This window comes from Trachemys scripta, chromosome 2, assembly GCF_013100865.1.
Source record: "Trachemys scripta elegans isolate TJP31775 chromosome 2, CAS_Tse_1.0, whole genome shotgun sequence".
Lineage (NCBI taxonomy): Eukaryota > Metazoa > Chordata > Testudines > Emydidae > Trachemys > Trachemys scripta.
The window spans coordinates 197,917,199-197,935,911 of NC_048299.1; the positions used below are offsets into that span (position 1 = coordinate 197,917,199).

Consider the following 18,713-nt stretch of genomic DNA (forward strand, 5'->3'; position numbering starts at 1 on the left):
ACCTCCTAGAATGTTATCGACCATTTTAGAATCTCGTGGAATCTTCCAAACTTTGAGAACTACATTTTCCTCAAACCTCCTAGAAGGTTGTCAGCCATGCCTTCATGGGTATGTAAAGGATGGGGCGTCGCCAGTCAGTCAGTGAGATACAAGAAATAACTGAAGTGAAGTGAGAGCTCAGCTGTGATACTGTGAACCTTGTTTTATTGTGTAATTGTGAAAATGTACTTGTGTTTTACAACTTGAAGAGTTTAAATACTGACTAATAAAGGACATTTAATTATAGGGATTCAATACATATCTCTGTCATCTTTACACAACAAGTAACAGTATTTCTTTTATATTCTTTTGCCATGCTTAATACATAATGTTTGATGACTTTCTAAGACAGTGGAACAGACTTTTGCTCTTCCTAATAATGTATGTCTGCCCCAGTAGGAAAAAAAAATAAAAGATGCCCCTTGTAGCAGGGTGCTGATGCAAAGGCACCTAATTAGCCCCTGCTCAGCCAGCCCCAATCAGGGGAAATAGATTGGGACTGGGGAGAAGTCTGGTGCCTGGCCTTTAGAACTGGCTGCACCTGTGGGCCTGAGGGTTCAAGTGCTATAAAGGCTGGCTGGCAGCCAGAAGGAAGAGGGGATGGCCAGGGGAAGGTCAGTCTCCGGGCTGAGGGCAGGCTCTGGGTGGAAGTGGAGATTGTAAGGCCTGCAAACTGTATATGGTATATCACTGGTGGTGGGAGAAGTCTGTAAATAAAGCCACGGGTGCTGCAGAAGGAGAAGCCTCTCTGTGCTTTATTGGGGCAGCCAGTGGGCCCCAGGAAGAGGGGCGGGCAGAGGACCTGTTACACCCCTGAAGAAGCCTTCAGGAGCTCAGTATTAGAAGCGAAAAGCTCAATTGCAATCTAGATTGCAACAAGGGGCAAATTTGATAGGAAAATATCTGAAACAGAACAACAGACTGGGCTTTAGGCAGTAGCAATTGTCCCAGTGCAGAAGACATTAACGTGCAAAACAAAAATGATGGAAGTCCTATTACTAAGAAATTAGAGATTTACCTGAAGATAAGGAATGGAAATGTGAGGAAAGTGATGGAGAATCGTCCAGTTTTCCTGGTGGCATAAAGGAGAGGAATGATAAAAATGTAGCTCACATGAAAGAGAGAGTAATGACCAAGAAAAATCTGGTTTACGTGAAAAGGAGAGAAATGACAAAGCATCAGCCTCACGTGATGACACTAACAGCAGTGAGAAAAATTGCACACCACAAATCGATACATCAGATACTGCTTTATGACTAGTGACCCTAAACTCTGCCAATATTGATTGCACAATTTTGAACAGACCGGGCAAAATCAAGGATATGACGTTTCCAGTAAATGAACAGAAGTGACACTTCTCAAAGTCACACTGCGAAAGAGTGCTTGAGAATGATGAGAAACTGAATCGGTATTAACTAGTTGGCAGTTTATTTCAACTAAAAGTGTTCGGTTTTTGTTGCAAAATATTTGACAAGAATGCCAAATCATTGCTTGCACTTTCCAAGTACAATTACTGACATAACTTAGCTGATACTCTGAAGCAACATGAAAAGTCACCCAGCCCATTTATGGCCTACTCCAAAATGGATGGAAGTCGAGTCCAGACTCAGAAGCAGAAAACCAGTGCATTATTAAGGTAGAAACCCAGCATTAGAGGAACGTGCTCGAGTGTCTGATCGCAATTACCCTCTTCCTTGCAAAGAATAATTTGGCTTTCCAGGGCTCATCGGATAAATTACTCACTGAACATAATGGTAATTTCCTCGGCTTGGTAGAGCTCCTTGGGAAATACGATGATGTTATGCGTGAGCACCTACGTTGAGTAGTTCATGAAGTGATGGACCATTACTGCAGCAAAACAATTCAAAACGAATTGATTGATTGACCTTATGGCAAGAAAGGTGCATGATAACATACTGCACTCCTGACGTTAGTCACAGTGAAAATATGTCATTTACAGTAAGATTTGTTGACAAGGATGGCTCTATCCAAGTAAAGGAACATTATCTGTTTCCAGTACTGGAAAATGCCTAACAGAGCTGTTTTGAATGAGAGAAAAATGAAGCTTCAGGACTGCTGCAGCCAAAGCTTTGACAATGGCGTGAACATGAAGGGAAGAAACAGTGGCATCCAGACAAGGATCCTTACGTTGAATCCAAGAGCTTTCTTCAAGTCTTGTGGCTGCCATTCCCTCAACCTGGTTGTCAGATGAAGCATCATCATCTTTAGATTCAGCATCTCTCTTCAGAGTACTGCAGAGAATGTGCGTCCGGTCTTCAGCATCAACTATCAGATAGAAGATCCTCAGACAATGTTATAAATCTGTCCATAAAGCCACTAAGTGACACTCGCTGGGAGAGCCACATTGACAGTGTAAGGCCAGGGAGGTATCAAGTGACTGAGGTTTCCGATGCCCTGATGGAACTGGCAGAGTTGAGTAAAGCTGAGGCTGGAACCTGACACAATGTGCAAAGCCTGGCAAACCAAATCACGGACTTAAAATTTCTGGTCTCAACTGTAGTTTGGCACACTATCCTGTTCCAAGTAATTGTTGTAAGAAAGGCATTACATACTGAGTCAATGGACATCGCGATCTCCACTACTTTGATGAGAAGCTGCCTTGAGTTTGTAGTGGCCTACAGAGACAAATTTGAAGATGACATCACTGCTGCCAAAGAAATGTCAGAAAACTTAGGAATTGAGCCTGTCTTCAAGGAAACTCGTATTCATCGGAAGAAAAGACAGTTTGGTTACAAGGGCAGAGATGAGGTGATGGGAAGCTCAGAAGAAAAATTCAAGAGGGAGTTTTTTGTTCGCTCATTGACACTGCTCGAATGTCCATCGAAGAAACATTCAGACAAATGAAACACCAAGGAAAGACCTGGGGTTTCTTAGTAAGCTGTTGGTGGACAGGAAAACACTAACAATTGTACGGACCTTCACCAGATGCTGACACATGGGAAACGTTCAGACATCAATGATTAAGACATCTATGTTGAAGTGGACAACATCCATTACATTTTGTCACACAGGAAGCACTCTCCAAGTTCTCCAATTCATTCATGATACAGAGTCGAAGGACACTTTTCCTAATGTGTGGACAGCTTTGAAGATTCTTTTCCCTCTACTGGTCAGTCACGAGTGGTGAGCGCAGTTTTTCGCAGCTTGAGTCAGACTCATTAAAACTAGGGCTGTCAAGCAATTAAAAAAATTAATTGTGTGATTAATCACGCTGTTAAACTATAATAGAATATCATTTCTTTAAATATTTTTGGATGTTCTCTACATTTTCAAATATATTGATTTCAATTACAACACAGAACACAAAGTGTACAGTGCTCACTTTATTTTTATTACAAATATTTGCACTGTAAAACACAAAAGGAAATAGTATTTTTCAATTCACCTAATACAAATACTGTAGTGAAATCTCTTTATCATGAAAGTTGAACTTACAAATGTAGAATTATGTACAAAAAAAACTATATTCAAAAATAAAAATGTAAAACTTTAGAGTGTACAAGTCCACTCAGTCCTATTTCTTGTTCAGCCAATCACTCAGACAAAAGTTTTTGTTTGTTTGTTTGTTTGTTTGTTTTACACATTTGCAGGAGATAATGCTGCCCGCTTCTTGTTTACAATGTCACCTGAAAGTGAGAACAGGTGTTTGTATGGCATTCTTGTAGCCGGCGTCGCAAGATATTTATGTGCCAGATGTCCTAAAGATTCTTATGTCCCTTCATGCTTCAACCACCAGTCTAGAGGACATGCATCCCTGCTGATGAGGCTTGTTTAAAAAAAAAAAGTGTTAATTAAATTTGTGACTGAACTCCAGAGCACAAGAGTCCTTTCGGGGCATAGGGAAGAAGATACAAATCCTACAAAGTCTCTTCAGAAGCAATAGTTTCTAGGCTATTCTGCCAACTGCTTAATTGAGAGGAGTCCTCACCTGGAAAAATTAGCAAATTTCATCTTAGGACAGAACAGGAAAATTCTGCCACAGATGTCAGAGAACAACAAGGAGTTTGAAGAAAGAATTCATTCTTCTCCTCAAATGACAAAGGCTCTTCCTGTTTTCAGCCTCTCCCTTTCAATGAGAGCTGAGCGTACAATGGGCCTGGTGAAAGCAACAAAGAAAATCTTAGGCCTGGTCTATACTTAAAATGTATGTGAACATAGCTACAGTGCTCAAGCTTATGAAAAATCTATATCCCAAAGGCTGTAACTACGCTGACCTAACCCCTAGAGCAAATGCAGCTAGGTTGATGAACGAATGGTTCCGTCAGCCTAGCTACTGTAACTCAGGTAAGTGCAGTTCCTACAGCAATGGAAAAAACCCTTCTGTAGCTGCAGTTTGCATCTACGCTACAGGCTTAGCTATGGCACTGTAGCTATCCCATTATAGTGCTTCTAGTGCAGACATGACCTTAGAGAGAGGTTGAAAATATTAAGGACTCTTCCTATCAGAACCACACTGAGGATCCCTCTTAGGTTTCTACTTTGTCCTTTAATGACAGGAGGTTATTACAAACTGCTTGCTAACCACTGCCATCTGTGGCAGAATCCTGTCCAGATCTGAAAGATGACTAGCCTTTTAGGCAACCTATAGAAAAACCAGCGATCGTTGAACCATGAATCAACTGCATAAGATTTTAGTGTCCTTCCCACATCCCAGAAAGAGTCTTATGCTCTGTGCCTAACCATCCCCTGAATTAGAGAAGGAAAATATTGCGCCAACCTGCTGGGAATGGTTACAACATATAAAAGCCTTATGATGAGAGTAGTGAGTAAATAGTGAGGACTCTGACCTAGCCAAGCAGGAAAAGGAAGTTGGACATTCAGTGAATGAAAATCTGCAGAAGCCATCATAACCAAAGTGGGTTGGGGGGGGGGGAGCAATTTCATCGCTAGGTAGGAAACAAACCTCTAGTAGTAGAGCAATAGAAAGAGAACTAGCTTCCATGACAAAGAGAAAAGAACTACATACTGGGCCGGAGGCTCCTCTCATTTACGCTGGGATAACTCCATTGATTTCAATGGGGCAACTCCTAAATTATATTCATTAAATTGAGAAGAATCAGCGCCATTGCTTCAATCTGCTGGATAATATCTCTAGCTTATGTTTTTATGTAACATGTATCGCTAGAGCTGTCGATTAATCACAGTTAACTCCGACAATTAACTCAAAAAAATGAATCACGATTAAAAAACTTAATCGCAATAAATCGCAGTTTTAATTGAACTTTTAAACAACTAGAATACCAAATTGAAATGTATTAGATATTTTGAATGTTTTTTGACATTTTCACATATATTGTATTCTGCATTGTAATAGAAATCAAAGTATATATTATTTTTATTATAAATATTTCCACTGTAAATGATAAACAAAATAATATATTTCACTTCACCTCATCCAAGTACTGTAGTGCAATCTCTTTGTTGTGAAAGTGCAACTTACAAATATATATTATTTTTGTTATATAACTGCACTCAAAAACAAAACAATGTAAAACTTCAGAGCCAATAAACCCACTCAGTCCTACTTCTTGTTCAGCCAATCGCTAAGACAAGTTTGTTTACATTTACGGGAGATAATGCTGCCCGCTTCTTATTTACAATGTCACCAGAAAGTGAGAACAGGTGTTCTCATGGCACTTTTGTAGCCAGCATTGCAAGATATTTACATACCAGATATGCTAAACATTCATATGCCCCTTCGTGCTTCAGCCACCATTCCAAAGGACATGCTTCTATGATGATGACACTCATTAAAAAAAATAATGTGTTAATTAAATTTGTGACTGAACTCCTTAGAGGAGAATTGTATGTCTCCTGCTCTGTTTTATCAGCATTCTGACATATATTTCATGTTAGAGAAGTCTTGAATGATGACCCAGCAGATCTGACAAAATGCAAAGAAGTTATTTGTGAGATTTCTAAAGATAGCTACAGCACTCGACCCAAGGTTTAAGAATCTGAAGTGCCTTTCAAATCTCAGAGGGACGAGGTGTGGAGCATGCTTTCAGAAGTCTTAAAAGAGCAACACTACAATGCAGAAACTACAGAACCCGAACCCAAAAAAGAAAATCAACCTTCTGCTGGTGGCATCCGACTCAGATGATGAAAATGAACAGGTGTCAGTCCACACGGCTTTGGACTGTTATCGAGCAGAACCCATCATCAGCATGGTCGCACATGCCCTGGAATGGTGGTTGAAGCATAAAGGGACATTTGAATCTTTACCACATATGAAACAAATATCTTGCGACGCCAGCTACAACAGTGCCATGAGAACCCTGTTCTCACTTTCAGGTGACATTATAAACAAGAAGTGGGCAGCATTATCTCCTGCAAATGTAAACAAATGTGTTTGTCTGAGCGACTGGCTGAACAAGAAGTAGGATTGAGTGGACATGCAGGCGCTAAAATTTTACATGGTTTTATTTTTGAATGCAGTTTTTTGTACATAATTCTATATTCGTAAGTTCAACTTTCATGATAAAGAGATGGCACTACAGTATTTGTATTAGGTGAATTGAAAAACACTATTTCTTTTGTTTGTTTACAGTGCAAATACTTGTAATCAAAAATATAAAGTGAGCATTGTACACTTTGTATTCTGTGTTGTAATGTAAATCAATATTTGAAAACACCAAAAATAAAATATTTATTAAATATTTTTGGATATTTTATTATTGTTTAGCAGTGGGATTAATCATGCGATTAATCACAATTAATTTTTTTAATCGCTTGACAGCCCTACGTATCACCATCACATCTAGGCCCTGAAGATGAAGGGAACTAATCTATTACCTTATGATTCAGAGTGAAACACAAACTCGTCTGTGCTCTGGTCAGAAGCTATTTTTAGCAAATGTTACAAAAGAGAAAATAATTGAGGATACCAATTTCCCGTGAAGTGAGCTAGAGTTACCAGTATATTATACAAGTTCAACAGAATTCATGCAATTTGAAAAAAAAAAAAAAAAGTTTCTTGCAAAGGGAAGTGGACTATTCAGAAAATAAAAATTTGGTCATCTCTGCAATGGTTTCCTCCCCCTCCCCATGAAAATAAGGGTGACTACTTTCTGGGTGTTAGAAAGGAACTCCGTTTTAGGCTATACAGGAAAGCTTGCATTGGTATCACTCATGTGCAGAATAACATGCTTCATTTTCCAATGTCGTAAAATCTTAAATTCCATGAAAAATAAAATATAACTTTAACAAAGAGAATGTGGCACATGCAAATCCCACCTTTTGATGTTAATATACATTTTCTGTGGATAACATTTAAACAAACCTCAAAACATAGCTATTTAAAGTTACTTAGGAGAAACATCTCACCATAAGAGATATATGGTGATATGTAATCCTATGCTACAAAAATTTAAATGAAGCAGGAACATTGCTGCTAAATAGGAAAACAAAACCTACTGAGAAAATATATTAAATGCTAAAACACTGTTCTTGTAATCAAAGCAAAGTACCATAACCATTTTATGGTTAGACACTATTTGGATTTAAAATAGTAGACTAATCAATTTATTTCTATTGGATTTATCCACCTTCCAGAGAGGGATAATGACATTCCCACATAAAAATAAATATTTTTGTGTAATTGTAACTTCAACCACTTAAAGGTCCTTAATATTAAAGACTTAATGTAATCACTGTCTCATTGTATGGAATATCAGCTAGCTGTATATCAACAGGCCACTTACTTAAAATAATCATTTGCATCAAACATTGTGAATTTGCCAATTAATGGTATGTGTATTGTTATGCATTCAGCAGTGGTATGTACACATGATGCAAATAAGCATATAACCATATCCAAAAATATAACTATGTAAATCACATATTTTTCATCTCACAAGGTACACACAAAATTCCTCTCCCAATATTTGACCAATACCACATTCATGAATAGCATGAGGGTTGTTAAGCTTAAAACACCTTTTGAGTATCCAAAAGGTAGCCTGTGAAGGCATGATTTACAACTGATCTTGAACAATCCGAAATCACAACAGAATGAGGGGTCAGTCACTCTGTGAATTCAATGACATTCTTTTATGGACATCAAACCATTGCCACAGACAATAGAAATTATTCCACTACAATCTGGAAATGAACTGAGGAAGGACTGTGAAGCATAAAGGAGGACACACAACTGAATTAAGTGTTTTATTACAAAACATTAGTGAAAATTATATGCAGGAAGTGCCAAACACATAAGCACACTACTGGTAATATTTCTATTTCTCACTTACAATTATACATATATTTATCACTACAACACAATTAGTGACAAGAGCCACATCTGCAGCATGCAAACTGATAACAGGGGAACATTATTTGATTCAGAAGAGCCTGAACAACTTTGGATTCTTATCTGAGCCATCTGAATATTCTCTTTCATCCCACTTCTCCAGATCCCTATCTAACTCCTTCTCAATCCTCTGATCTAGAATCTGATCCCGTCCTCCGTCTGAGTACAGTCAGCTCATTGACATAGATCCCCCAACTCCAGCCTACATCCTAACTTTCTCTCATTCTTTATCCATTCAAAGAATGCCTACATTGCTCTCTCTTCTTCTCTTCTCTCTTTCTGATCCAAGTTCTGCCTTCCCTCCCTACTTTTCTGGCCACCCAGTAAGTGTCATTGTGAGGTTTCATAATTGCAGGGCCAGCTGCTCTTTACAAATCTCACGTATCACGTACATTCCTATGCATGTCAGGGGCATGTGATAATTCAAGAATCTCTGTACTCTGCTTTGACAATAATGTACAGCACCGTAAAGTGGCCAAGTATTAGAATTATTATTATGCCATACACTCTGGGGCTCCTCCAAGGAAACTCCAGAGATAATGAGCTTGGAGCAAGCAGCTGTCTTCAGAACACTGAGGCTCCATGATGAATTTGGCAGGACATCAGCAAAGGTGTGCATGGTGGCGGGGAGAGGGAGAGAGCACAAAGGGATTGCTAGAATGTGAAAGACAGAAACAGAACATAAGCAAGAGAGAAAGAGAGAAAAGGAGTAAACGGGTATGGGAAGGGGAATGGAGCCTGAGATCAGGCAGAGAGCAGATTGTAATTGGATGAAGAAAGGCTGTAGAAGAAAGAATGTTATTTCATTATATAGTACAAACACATTGGGGGGAGGAGGTGGCATCTCTAGGGACCATATTAGCAGGAATCCCAGCAAAGGGACAACTAACCTAAAATGAAAACTCTGCTCCTAACCCAGTCTGCTAGTAAGAGGTCAGATATTGATCACTGGTCCAAAATAATTTCTTATAATCTTCATACGTTTTCCTGCAGCTATAACAGGATTTAATAGTTTGTAGAATTTTCAGTAAGGTATGTGTGCCATTATGTCAAAGTAACAAGGGGCAGGAATTCAGTCGGGCTATGCAGTTAGTATAACACAGATGTAACTACTGAATATTAATCTAATCTGGTTTTCTAATATCATTTATAAAAGATAAAAGTTCATAAAGTAAGAAGGTGAGGAGAGAGACGGAGGGTTAGAGAGAAGGAATGGCCACCACTGGTATAGCATTTTAAAATGCAGGAATAAGATGATGTAGTTGTGGAGTGAAATTTACAGTTTACATTAATTTATCTTCAACCTGTGAACAATAACATCTTTTCTGAAATAAGTTACTAAAGTATCTGCTTATTCCAGCTGACTCCTCGTACACTTGACTCTTAACACTTTAAACAGATGGTGGAGGCTTAATAAATATTCAGGCCATATAATTGTGTGTATAAATGCACAAATTTCATTCCTTTCTTGGTCTGTTCTATGCATTTTCAGATTAAGGCCTATAGTAAATTGATGATCGTTTCCAAATAAAACAGGGCACTGAATGCTCCTACTTCTCTTAGTAACAATTAATGCATTATTTATGTTTGCAGTGCAGTAGCATGCCAAGGCCCCAATTAAGATTAGAACCCCATTGTGCTAGGTGTTGTAAAAACACGTTTTATTCCAGCTTTTATTTTTAATACAGTTCAGAAAGATCTTATAACAAACACTGTAAATCTGAAAAGAATCTTGGTAAATATTAGGAATTCTGAAAATCCTTTTTTTTTTTTTCTTTTTTTTTTTTGGCCACATAACACTTCTTATTTTTGGTCCTATTTAAATAGTTTACTGCTTAAAGCTAACAGCTATCTATTTGAAGTAGAGCTATCTTAACCTTTAATAGTCTCTGAGGAGTAAAATAAATCAAATATCCAATTCAAGAACTAAATGGTGTGCTTCCCCCCACTGCCACCTAATTAATATGAAATGTTATATTTTGACATCAACTCACTCACTGAAGCATACTGCCTAAAATTAGCCAAGTCACATACATTAATTCTGCTGTTGCCAAGGGACTACTGAACTGAGCATACTTGTTTTAGTCTAGTATTTTTATACTGTTGCATAAAGCTTTTTGCTGTGAAAGCCAAGAATTCCCCACAAACCATTAATCTAAGAAGTTCTATTCATTACCATCAGAAATTAGTTTTTCTAAAATATGTAGCTCAGAAACTGCTGACAAACTACTTCAAATCCATTGTTTTTAATGTTTCGCATAACTCATTGTTCAAGGCTAACTGAAAACTAATTAAAATTGTCAAGAAAACGATTTGAACAAGAAGAAAAGAAAAAAAATTCTACACCAAGTGACGAGAAAAAAATTGATATTACTTGACTGGATCTCTGCCCTTGAATCTGTTGCCTTTATTGTTTGGCAAATGAGAATTCCTCCGCTCTCAAAGGGGTTTTTGACCTTTCGAAGCATCAGTATGTATGTCCTTTCCAGAGAGCAACTGTCCATGTTCTTGTCCAGAACTCCAAGAACATTTCACTTCCTTTCTCAATGGAGAGAAAAGAGCTCCCTGATCTCTCAATATAATTTATTCCCAAATTAAATATCCATGTAACTTGATAACCAGAAAGTTAAAACATCGAGGATTTTCACCTCCCACTCTGACAGGAAGGCAGGAGGACAAAGAATCAAGTCAAGTGACATATGATAAATTATATTACAAGTCATTTTCCTTTTTCTAACAATAACATTACCTACATTAACTAGATTCTTATCCTTGGAAGCTGAACACCTTGAAAAGTACATTCATCAAATTGTAGAAGAGCAAAAACCTGTCTGAGGTGTTCCAAATACCCCCAAATTGGGGAAACTTCCTGAAATCTCTTCCCTTACACAAACAGAAAAAGAGGGAGAGTTGAGGAGAAACCCTCAAATAGACGTTGAACTGTTAGCAACATGACCACTCTGAGGACAATATATGGTTTGTACTGCAAGCAATTCAAGTGTTCAGATATTGATTTCTTTGCATTAGCACCTGTTTGAGAAATTGTACTACGCATTAATGAAATGCTCCAGAAAGTTTATATAGCAAGTGGCAGTGCTAGTGGACAAGAACCAACTTTATACGGAATCTTCTAAAATATCCTTAAACAAGTATGATGAACTCTATCTAACACGAAGGTCAAATCCCAGTAGTCAATCAGTCAACAGGAGCATTTGTTTTAAAGAGTTCTACTTTAGACATAGGAAACTGAATGGAAAGCGGAAAGGCATTTCAGTGCAAGTGTCAACACCAGATCTGATTCTGTCCATAATAATACATGACTGGCAGTGACCGATATATATCCAGAGAGCACCTTGGCTTTCCCTGCTTCCTGTTTTCTAGGAAGAAGGTCCATATAACTGCTGTAGATCCAAAATCCCAGGCTTTTGCAAGATTCCTAAGGATGCTTCCCCCCTTCCCTCAACCAGCCACGTGCGTTTCTATCACAGAGTAAACTAACACTATCACTTACATCTGCCCCTCAAATTTCCCCAGCCCTTCCTACTCTCTTCTCTCCATCCAACAACCCCCTGCTCACCGACTGATAGTATTTTCCATCCCCTCACGTATTTGATGAGCTCTGAGGACTTATTTAGGGAAGGGTGCATGGTAGATAATCAAAAGTTAGCACATACTTTACACATCCACTGTCACACTGAATGAAGCATTGGAACCAAGCAGTGCAGAATTGTAATGTTGGATGGGAAGTTAGGACCCACGAGATAATTCTCTTTGACAAAGTGCTCTGGCCAATTAAATACATTGGCCAACCACTGCTATAAACTTACTAAGAATCAGCAGTGTTGATTAGACTCTAAACTCTCCTTTTATATCACTTATTATGATAGGTTGAAAAAGGGGTCTTTGAACAACAGATGTGTGTACTAAAGGACTTATGTATGCTCAGGTTTTGCTCATGCAGTGATTGCTTTAATAGTTTTTACTTATTTTTAAAAAAACACTTTAATAGCACTTTCTTATTCTTATAAAGAGAAGACTATTAATGGGATTTCAACCACTAGGGTATAGTACTGAGACGTTATGGCACTAAATTATCTGGACATTAATGAAATAACAGTCTGAAAGGCTATCAAACCATCTGGGTATATTTAAAATAGAAATAATTTTCTTAATATACTATGAGGGTAATATATAATAGCTAGTGTTGTTCATTAATGCAGAGGAAGTGCTGTACTGTTAAAACCACTGCACTCAGGACGTGATGTTTTTATTTTTGGCATTCGTAGGTGGATAGCAATCACCACATGAAGTCTCAGTATATAAAAGGAAAAAGGAGATTCTGGGCCAAGCTACCCAGCCAACATCACAGGAGTTGGCAGTCGGGGAGTACAGTTGGGACCCAGAGGAGGGCATCCTTGAAAATAATCAGTGATGAATTTTATATCCATGAATATTTTCAACCCTGAGGCACAGGTCTGAATGCTTACATGTGGGGTAGGAGATACAGGCAAAAGAGTATTTCATGGAAATAGAATAAAATAAATATTGCATTGGAATGTAGGGATTGTGGCTGTGAAATTTGGTCCCATTGTGCTACAGCACATTGCCTTCATGAGATACCACAAATCAAAATGCTTTTTAAATATTGTGTGCATACAGCACATATAATAAGCAGAACTTTGTTCAGTATTTTGCATCTGGCCCCTTATTTAGGTTTTTTTTTTTCCAGAGTTTCTCTTCAAAACAGTTTGCATTACCTTTCAATTTGTTTTTGTTTTTTTTTAAATACTTAAAACCATTTTTGTTTTCCCTCCAAGATTTTTTCCCCTTTGAATATTCCTTTTTAAAAGATTTCTCTCCACTACTATTTATTAATTTTTTATTCCTTCATTCTAGTTTCCTTCTCTCTTCCCTAATTACAGGTATCAAAGTTTGAAACTTTTTGCCTACAGTTTTAAGCATAACAAAATAGAATTTCATTTTGCACAATTAACCAAATCATTTTGAAGAGCTAAGTACTACAATTGCAATAAGATTTAGATAGAACTTTGCTTTATCAATAGCACTGTCACACAGTGCTACAAGCTAAAATGAAAGAAAAGGAGTTTCAACTGCAAACAAACCTGATGGCATCCATGGATCAGATGAGGGCTTTAACAGTGTGTTCACCTGGTCCCAGTTAAGATCATCATCATCAGATTGACTATATCCACAGGAGCTAAATGGCTCATCAAAGGAACAACCTCCTGTAAAATAAATGCACAGGTACAAATTAAATCAAGCAAGCAAATATCAGATGAGTTCTATTTCCTTTCTGAATCATTTGGATACCAAGCTGAATTTGAGTTTTTCTTAGAATAAATAATCATACGACTATTTCATGGTCATGATAGATTCACAGAAAATAGGAAACTGACTTTTTGCTGTGGAAAACTAATCTCAGAGGGAACAAACATGAAATTTAGAATTTCAGTCAATGTTTCACTTACTATTTGGTTGTCCAGTACACACACACACAAAAAAGAAGAAGTAGAAGAGAACTCCAAGTATGGAAATCAAAAACTATCTGAGGGCACATGCCTTCAGCACTGAGCACTGGCTGGAGCCACAGACCTGAACCTGAAGATCACATCTTTTGAGAGCAAGCAGGGGACAAGGGGAGAAGAAAATACTGGTGGCTCTGGAGAAAATTCTCCAAAAAGAAACAGTACTGTTTCTGTGTTTTCCTTCCCTTCCTCCTCAATTGTCCAGTCATCAGAGCAGGATCCTTATTTCAGGGGACTATACCATTTAAAGGCAGAGCAGAGGAAAATAAAATGTCAAGCATATAGAAGAGAGAAAACCTAGAATGTCTGATCGCTTTTATAGTTGCTAGAGCTTTATTTTGTTAATAGTACTCTTTCACTTCCCAACCTCCTAGAGAATACATCATTATGAACACAGTAAGGGTCCAGCAACCACAAAAGGAAATGGAAATTCTTTGTTTCTTTCCTCAGGTGTGTAAGCATTCTTAACATAGTTCTGTCCATTCAGGCCACTAAAATGTGTTTATAAAATGCTATCTTGCCCCCTGACGTCTGCCATTTTACTCCACGAAAATGAAACTTTGTGGAAAAAAATACAGCCTGAGTCATGCGTACTTCAGTCCACATTAAAACAGGTGATGCACTTGTTCATATGAAACTAAACTTTGGGGCTATCCCTCAATTTTGACAAGTTTCAGAGTAACAGCCGTGTTAGTCTGTATCCGCAAAAAGAAGAACAGGAGTACTTGTGGCACCTTAGAGACTAACAAATTTATTAGAGCATAAGCTTTCGTGGACTACAGCCCACTTCTTCGGATGCATATAGAATGGAACATATAATGAGGAGATATATATACACACATACAGAGAGCATAAACAGGTGGGAGTTGTCTTACCAACTCTGAGAGGCCAATTAATTAAGAGAGAAAAAAAAAAAAAACTTTTGAAGTGATAATCAAGCTAGCCGAGTACAGATAGTGTGATAAGAAGTGTGAGAGTACTTACAAGGGGAGATAGAGTCAACGTTTGTAATGGCTCAGCCATTCCCAGTCCTTATTCAAACCGGAGTTGATTGTGTCTAGTTTGCATATCAATTCTAGCTCTGCAGTCTCTCTTTGGAGTCTGTTTTTGAAGTTTTTCTGTTGTAATATAGCCACCCGCAGGTCTGTCACTGAATGACCAGACAGGTTAAAGTGTTCTCCCACTGGTTTTTGAGTATTTTGATTCCTGATGTCAGATTTGTGTCCATTAATTCTTTTGCGTAGAGACTGTCCGGTTTGGCCAATGTACATGGCAGAGGGGCATGTTAATTATAACTATAAAATTAATTTTTCATTAATGAACAGTCAATAAAGCATCTCTTTTTCCCCCCACCTAAATACTGCCATCTGTTTTCCTTTTATTGTGCATCTCACTTAACATATTGTGTATGCCCTAGTTCAGAGACGTAGGTCAACCTACGCTGTTCTAAACCATGCTATGTAGAAGAGTCTTATTCACTAGCTCTAGGTATGCCAAGGAAATTAGCACCAATGGACACTGTATCTTTCTGTATCACTTTTAGGAGTACAAGTCTCAATTAGATATTCCACTAGGACCAAAAAACTCATTAAAGAACTTACAGCACAATCGTTCACCTTGACAACAACAGATTTAAGTCACTCTTACCAAGTTTAACAAATTCAGAAGTAAAACAGATTTGTTTAAAGCATACTAAGCGACATCTAACATTTTTGGTGGGAAGGTTTAAACTATTATGCAGTCATTTGCAGGACATATGCTCCAATGTTTGCATAAATATTACTTGATGTAGTAAAGTTAGTCTAGGTGCCTAGTTTCAGACACAGTGCAAAGCAAACTTGACCTTGCATGTCACTATTTGAAGAGAAAAATATGCATGTATTTTTATAGGGAATGTCCCTCAGAAAGGGATCCAGAGAAAAGCCAGGGGATGGTTCAAGGGATGATTTACAAAGTAAATCCTGGAAGAATACATATGACCAAATAAAAAGTTAGCACTACATTAGGGTTTACAGTTGAAAAATTTATGGTATATCAATTTAATTCTCTTCATTATGAAAAGGTCTTTATGAATTGAAATGGTACATGTTCGTTCTTCCTAAACCCAGGATAAGAACAGAGCTCCTACAAAGTCCAATACTTGTGAAAGTGAAGATTTTGTGAATTTCATATTGCCATTAGATGTTTCTCCCCTTCTCTCCAGTTATGAAGTTCACATAAATATAAATAAAAAGGACTGAAGAAGATGGGAAAGACCTACAAGTCCATCCAGGCCATCTTTCTCTGCCAATGCAGGAGCATTCCTCACCATACATTTTCTACTGTTTTCTCTCATTTCTCTTGTTAAATTAGTGCAAAGTCATACATCAGGAAGTCTGAATTTTTATTGCCCCCCCCCCCATTACCGACTGTATGTGTTCCCCCGAATAACTGCTCTTAAGTTTTGGCATTTATACCCAAACACTTGACAATCATCACCTTATATATGTTTAGCTCTTTTAAAAGTTAAATTAATCTAATCTTCACACATGGACTATATGTAAGAGTAAGACTTAATATGAACTTTTACATTCTACCCTGCCATAGTGACCAAATTATCACACTGGAAGACAGTCTAGCCTTAAATAGTCAGGTAAGTAGACAACTGACTGAAGTACATAAGATCCCTCATAGCATAGATGTCAACCCATGTTACCAGCTGCAAACCAATGCAGAGGCTAAGACATAGATTAATAAATTGAGTTAGACAAAAATTGACTTATTAGGAAGTGTTTTGTAGATTAAAAAACTGTGCGTCAGATATGTATATTGGGTGCAGGGGAAGTTTCATAGGCTGAACTAAAAACACTGAACATATTTGGGAAACAGCTGGAGAGCATAACTGACAGAGAACAAAGTATTGACAATCAAGAACCATGGCAGTCGGAATGGCTTTTATTTGTTCACAGGTAATTCTGATATTCACATATAATTTAGTTAGAAATGTGGCGAAGCTGTTCATAAATAGGCCAAAACAGCTGACAACAGTATCTTTACACTCATTACTAGTCAAGCTCTCCATCTTTCTACTCCCTGTTTTGGCACAATGCTATTACTATACTTGGTTTCTATCTGCACAAAATGAAAACTGAATGCTTTCCTTCTGCACTGATGTTCAATTAATTGTACATAATATAGACAAGACAACAAGGAAAAATATGCATCAGTATTCCCAAACAACCTTAGTGCCTCATGTTTCTTCCACTGTTCTAGAAAAACACTTGCAACCAACAAATTAGAGGATGTTTGATATGTTTCACTTAAAATCATTGTTGTTCTATTTAACTGAGTTTGACAAAAATGATAAAGGTGTATAAAATGCATCCTAACTTTAATCACATCACATTTGGTGGCTGAGCACAGCAGAAACATTATTTTAAAAGTTATATAATTTAATCAAGCAAAGCACTTTTCCCATGTTACCCTGGCATTAAAATGTCTACAAGCTGAAATATATTTTAAAAGTACTATTTCTAGACTTACTGAAATATTTTAAAGAAAATAGGATGGGTCTGTTTCATTAAGGTTCTCTGGTTTGTACTGCTTTTATACACATTTGTGGATTCTTGAGAAAAATTTAATGGACAAAGGGTTTATTGTTTCTTGTAGATATTAAAAGCTGTGGCATTCAGAATGAATAAAATTGTCCCCAGTAATTGTAGTGTTGCATCCAGTTCACTTTATGCCACTGTATAACTTTATTTCTTGAGAAAAATGTTTCTGTTTTTACATGGCTAATTTATTGCAGATCTTGAATACATTGTTGGATTCAGCCAGAAAGTTAAGATAAAATGAAAGCTATTACTGACTTCATTTTTTCCAACAAGAATTAAGCTTTTTCAAGGTATTTATTTTACATTAGGCTTATTGTATAGCAGGAATCAACATAATACTGAATGTTAAAAAGGCATTCAGGTTGGGAATATGACAAAACCCCTCCCCCCAAAAAAATTCAAAGTTGAGCCAGACACTTTGCCTTGTTCCTGCTGTGTTTACATAACGCAGAGATATCAGACCTCTTTGTGGTGTTCTATCCAAATATATGCTACAAAATGTAAGGGTAACGGGACATGTTATGGCTAGGAGTATCAGCCTTAAATGTTAGTTGCTTTGCCAGGGAAACGTATGCAGGCTAACACAATGCACCATAACCAAGAACCCAAATACTCTGTGGCAAATTAAATCCAATTTTCACTGTAAGGCCCTCTGGGTTTCTGCAGCATTTCTATGAAAAGCACACAGAAAATTCTGTGGCAGAGACAGGTAAATTCAGTTTTTGAGTTTATTGAATTAAACATGTACATGAATAATACAAGTAAAGCATTATTTATGTCCTAGTTGATATTAATTTTAATTTACATTTTGTTGTCCTCAAATTTTCAATGTTTAATGTGGCACAGATGGTTGTGTTGTCGAAACATAACTACACTGTAGAAGTTGTTGGGAGGGGATAAAGGTTTAACAGCTGGTTCAAAGATATTTGGGGCTTTTGGCAGAAGAGAAGACATGGGAAACAATTTGAGCTTTTAGCACCGATGACGTATTGGTGGCTTTTGGTAATGGGGAGGGGAAGCAATTCCTCTTTCCTCAGTGACAGGTGCACAGGGCCAGTGGACTTTTTTGGGGGGAGGGGGGCAGAGGGGAAGGGAATCCTATCTGTGATGGGGTACCCACTGCCTTTGCAGTCCCTGCTGGAGTCCCCGCAGTCCTACTACATCCCACACCAGGAAAGGAGCAGCAAAGTTGGGTCCTCCAGG

The 18,713-nt window shown here is 37.7% G+C and overlaps 1 protein-coding gene across 12 annotated transcripts in view; it reads right to left on the bottom strand.

Moving 5' to 3' along the window:
• The window catches only part of PTPRM (protein tyrosine phosphatase receptor type M), a 690,156-nt gene that overhangs the window by 506,623 nt on the left and 164,820 nt on the right, over positions 1 to 18,713 (bottom strand). For all 12 annotated transcript variants that reach the window (XM_034762641.1, XM_034762634.1, XM_034762636.1 and 9 more), the window contains exon 2: positions 13,495 to 13,617. In XM_034762641.1, the coding sequence (XP_034618532.1) occupies positions 13,495 to 13,617 (123 nt within the window). The remainder of the gene's footprint in view (positions 1 to 13,494; positions 13,618 to 18,713) is intronic.